Source organism: Nematolebias whitei, chromosome 19, assembly GCF_014905685.2.
Source record: "Nematolebias whitei isolate Nwh7 chromosome 19, NemWhi1, whole genome shotgun sequence".
Taxonomy (NCBI): domain Eukaryota; kingdom Metazoa; phylum Chordata; class Actinopteri; order Cyprinodontiformes; family Rivulidae; genus Nematolebias; species Nematolebias whitei.
Genome location: NC_056516.1, coordinates 18409655 through 18414439, shown reverse-complemented (window position 1 = coordinate 18414439; position 4785 = coordinate 18409655). Strand labels below are relative to the sequence as shown.

Sequence of the window (4785 nt, the reverse complement as noted above, 5' to 3'; positions counted from 1 at the left end):
TGTAGGTGAGGATGAGTGTTTAATAATGCAAAACACATCCAGGTGTCACCAAAAAAAGTTCAAGAGCGAGTGTTTACAAATGCATGAGAAAGACAAGCTCACCTGTGGCGGGGCAGTGGTGGGTGGGGGTGGTGGAGGGGGGCCGGGTGGGGGCGGCGGGGGTGGAGGTGGGGCTGGCATGCCTGTAAGCTGCAGATACCTGAGAGGGAATAAAGCCACATGGTGAATTGCATCATGGACGGTTCAGGTTCGAGCTGCTGCCGTGCGACGCGTCACATTCGACGACCTCCTGCCCTGTTTCCTGAACAGGAAGGGCCACGCAGCACAAAACAGGAAACAGAAAGCCCTCCATCCTCTCCACAGAAATCTGACACAAACCTCCACCCCCTTCTATCTCTTCTTCCCACAATGCTTTGTGCCAGAACCTTGTCTGGAACAATGAGCAGTGTTGTTCGCAAAGTAATGGACCCTCACACTTTAGCGCTTCTGTGACGACGGGCCTTCAGCGCAGACGGAAAACACACTGAGGAAGGTCCAGAGGAAGACCAACACATTGTTGTTGCTTGTCCTGCTTCTAATGAACGTACAGCGTTGTTACAGTCAGGATGTATTCTTATCAGAACGTCACAGCAGATTTCCAGGAACAGCTCTCATCCAAGATTGAGTTACCGGTCATGGTCCTGAAAACATTAAGCTCACCAGTCACCATGATACTGTCTTGAAAAGTTCATGTTTAAGGACTGAAATCAGCCAATCAGGTCGAGCACATTCATTTCTCTGTGGGACTTGAATGAATCTCCCTCTTGTGTGTGTAGCTCATGCTTCCTATGTCTGCAGTTGGCAGACCGTTCAGCGTTGCTATTTCTATCCTCCTATCTGTGTCAAGCAGTTTGGCTCTTTGAGGGTTCAAAACAAGAAACAAGTCAGCTGGAGGTTTGAAGACCAGTGGAGTGGAGTGTCCCTCGTCTTATTCCTACATGGGTTGTTTTGCTCCAAAAAGATCTTCTGCAACTATTGGAATTAGCTCATAAAACCTTAACATGGCTGCAAAAGCCAAGCAAAAGTTTTGCTCTCCCATCAGAGAGTAAAATGATGGTGCTTTATTCAACTTTTATCATTTGTTTCTACTGTGGGAACCGAAGCACATACTGTGAAACAACAGCTCAGGGAGCGATTGTTGCACACGAAGGAGAGAGGCAATAACAAAAAATGCAAACATCTGATAGGAGCAGGGGTCTGAACATTTTTTTTGTGAGTTAAGAGTCACTTCTGGGCCTTTTATGATTTTATTAGATTTGCAGTTCACACCATTCAGTGAACCTGAGCAACATTAACAGTCTCAGTGTTTGCACCCAGACATCTTGAGTATGGCTTTTCATAAACTTAGGGAACATATTTTACTCTTAAAAGCTAATTTTGGGGTTGACTTTTGAAGCAAAATGACTTTGCCTTCAAAATGCTGTAAATAAAAGTAAATTGAGTAAAACTGTACATGAAATATATTTATATTGCCATAAAAAAGTCATCAAATTACCTCAAGCTCACCAAAAGCAGTTCATACTTTGTTGCTGTAGTTGTAGAAGTCATACTAATCAAATAAAAGACCTTACCTTGGTAAAACACCAGGTTTCTCCCTTCTTGCAGGAAGCTTCAGTGCTGGGGAGCTGGGCTCATGGTGCGCTCCTCATAACGGACCAAAGTTATTTTGGTTGTCCACACATGGATATTTTGTTTAAAAGAGCTCTTGTGGAAAATTTAGAAAAAAAGGATCCACAACTTTTTCTTCCACGTCTTGTCTGTGTCTAGTGAGTTCTGGTGGAGTTGGTCCAGCTCAGAAGCTGCGGTTCAGCTCCGAGCGCGCGCAGCAGGAGGCGCACGGAACCAAACCCCTCCTCACAAACACATTGTGGACCAATGGAGAGAGTGGGGGCTCGGGTCAGCAACTTATTCACACACTGTGGATAAAAATTAACATCTGAACACAAAAAGTAGGTAAATTTAATACATTTCGCACGTTTTAGCCACTTTTTATCCATTCAGCTGTTTTTTTTAATGACCGGATGAAAGCACGTGACTGCCCCCCAGTGTTCAAACCACATCAAACAGCTCCTCCTCTCCCTCGGATGTACATTCATCCTCAAAGAATCCAGCTCCTGCTCAACCTGTTGCCCTTCCAATTACTAACACACAACAGTGGAGGGTGAAATTTAATAATCCTCTTGTGATTCCGTGGTTATATTCTGCCATAACCTTACACACACATACACACTCTCACACACACCTTTAAATGTACAGGAATGCTGTGACACAAGGTCCCTCCTATTACTGAAAGTACTTATATCAAGTACAGCAGACTGTGTACAAACACTTATGCATGTTCAAAATACACATTTTTTAACAAAGTAGCAGCCATTTTCACCAGACGGGAAAGGACACCATTTAGTTTGTTGCGACTTTTAATCGAACCGCTAAAGTTGTTCTGAAATTTTGCATGAATCTAGTCTATCTGAAGGTTTGTTGTGTTATTAGAACTGTATTGTTTCTTTTCTTTTCAAAAGCGACAAAGTTTTCCAAAGAGAAACGGAAAGAAAACTCGTTTCGAGACGATACAGAATGATTTAATGCAGTACGACAGGATACAAATATGATGCAATACAGTGATACGGCCTAATACAACAGGATACAAAAGTACAGAAACTGGACAGTGCAAGATTATATATTTCATATTCAAACTTGCTTTGTTTGATTTAGGACACGACAGGACAATAATGACACAGTCGTGGAGTCAGCTGTTGCAGATTTGTTTCTCATTTTACCTTCATGTAAGTCTTCGCAGGCGATACGAAACACAACTGCCCTAAAAGTCAAAACTTGGCTGTAGGTTAAGCAACACCTGAACGCCTCGTTCAGCTTTGAAAACATCCTTCAGTAGAGGCAGCTGTGCAAGAAGCCTTGTTAAAAACGTCTCATTAAATCCTTCATCGTAACATTTTCTGCTTTTTGCCGATAAGTATCGTGACTCAGACTAAAAGTCACCTTCTCTTATCCAGACACCTTCATAAATCCTTCTGACCCCTTCGAATCAACAACTTTGTAAAAACGTCACTGGAAAAAAAAAAAAAAAAAAGGATCATCCTTCACCATTAAACATATATTATTCTCAACATTTCCACATTATTCGTCACAGAAACACGGTAAACAGAAACAGTAGCTTGTGAAGTTTCCTAAGAGACAGTGGTGCTGGGTGATGGCGTTTGGAAAGTTAGCTGTCCCATCACTAAAACAAGGATGCTGTGGGATCAACTACACTGGATCCAAAAGTGCAAACATTTCAAACTACTCTCGCCCTTCAAGTGGAGCAATTTGCTTGCAAAAAAAAAAAAAAGACCATTATAAACAAAACCACTCGAGTTACTTATTATGTCTGTCACCCTCATGGACAAGTCCCTCATCAAATGTCCAACAATCTAGATAAATCTATCACGCCACGTAAAATTCAGCTTTGTGATAGAAAACGGTGATGCTCATCATCACTTCATCGTCACCAACATTTGTACAGTACGCCGACACGCCTCGTGAGAATGAAGCATCATTTCAATCTCCTTCTTGTCAAGAAAGCAGTCTCTTCATTGACAAGTTAGGGCGCCATCCACAGGAGTAGCGTCCTCTCTGTCCTTTTCCTCTATGTGGAGGGTCGAGCGCACCTTGCCCCTCAGTTTGAACCGACCTGAGCGCGACTCCCTCATGTTCCTGCGAAACGACTGCTCGTCGATCATTTCCTCTATCTGGTAGTCAAAGTCATTGATGTGGTTGGAGCCTTTGTTGGACTCGTGCTGAGAGCGGGCCGGGTTGCCAGAAGTCTTGGAGGCCGTAGAGTTTGGGTCTTTTTGCCTGTTTTTAGCCAAGGGGTCGTAGTCTGCGCCAACGGAGGGGTCTTTGGCACCTACGCCCTTTTTCTTGGGCAGGAAGGTTTTCCACCAAGGGGTCCTCTCAGTCATCTTGGACTAGTGGGAGGCTTCTGCAAAATGAACACATCAGACCAATTATTAATTTGTCGTTGTTGTGGGATGTTCATCACACATAAAGTAACCAGCTTTTCAAGCTACAAGGAGCCTGCTAAAGTAAAACAGGTTTAATTTTCTGTTCTTCATCATCATCACCACCATGAAACAATGCTCGGCGTGAACTGGCAACGTTTGAACACTTCGATTTCCAACAGATCGGGTGTATTTTAAATATCTTCGCTCTTAAGTGAGACAAAGTGAGAGCTTCTACCTCATGGAAAACCAGTGTAACCATATTTAGACGCTGAAAAACTGGTTTCATGAGTCGAGAGACGCGCAAAACGCCGTGTGAATCACGCCTCAACAACATGGACACAACAACAAACACTCACCTGGGCTGTGATAAAGTACTTTAAAAGACCCAAACCAGGGTGAAAAAGCCACGCTGTTTTGGTTGTGCCGAGATATTTCCAAATTGTTTAGTATTCGGGCTGATTGTCTTCTGTACTTGGACCTTCACTGCTTCAAAGCATCGCGGAAGACGTCTCCATTTACGCACGGGCCAGTTGCCTCGTCTTCTCCCACCCCTCACCAAAATGCGTATGTTTTTTTTTTTTTTTAAATGTCCCCTTCTAATAACAAGTCCCTTCTGGTCCAACAGCTCGTGCTTATAAAAGACTCGACGCGACACGTTTATAAGGGTCACCTCCTCTGAACCAACAAGTTTCCGCCTCCGAAACTCTCGCCTGGAAGCACCTGTCCTCCGCGCTGATTGGACGAA

General features: G+C 43.7%; 1 protein-coding gene across 1 annotated transcript in view; it reads right to left on the bottom strand.

Moving 5' to 3' along the window:
- Window positions 1-1678, bottom strand: part of wipf3 (WAS/WASL interacting protein family member 3) — a 21420-nt gene extending 19742 nt beyond the window's left edge. Inside the window, exons 1-2 of the mRNA XM_037692831.1 lie at window positions 1611-1678; window positions 103-199 (exon numbers count right to left, since the gene is read on the bottom strand). Coding sequence (XP_037548759.1) covers window positions 103-180 — 78 coding nt within the window. The 5' untranslated portion in view covers window positions 181-199; window positions 1611-1678. The remainder of the gene's footprint in view (window positions 1-102; window positions 200-1610) is intronic.
- Window positions 1679-4785: the final 3107 nt, after the last annotated feature.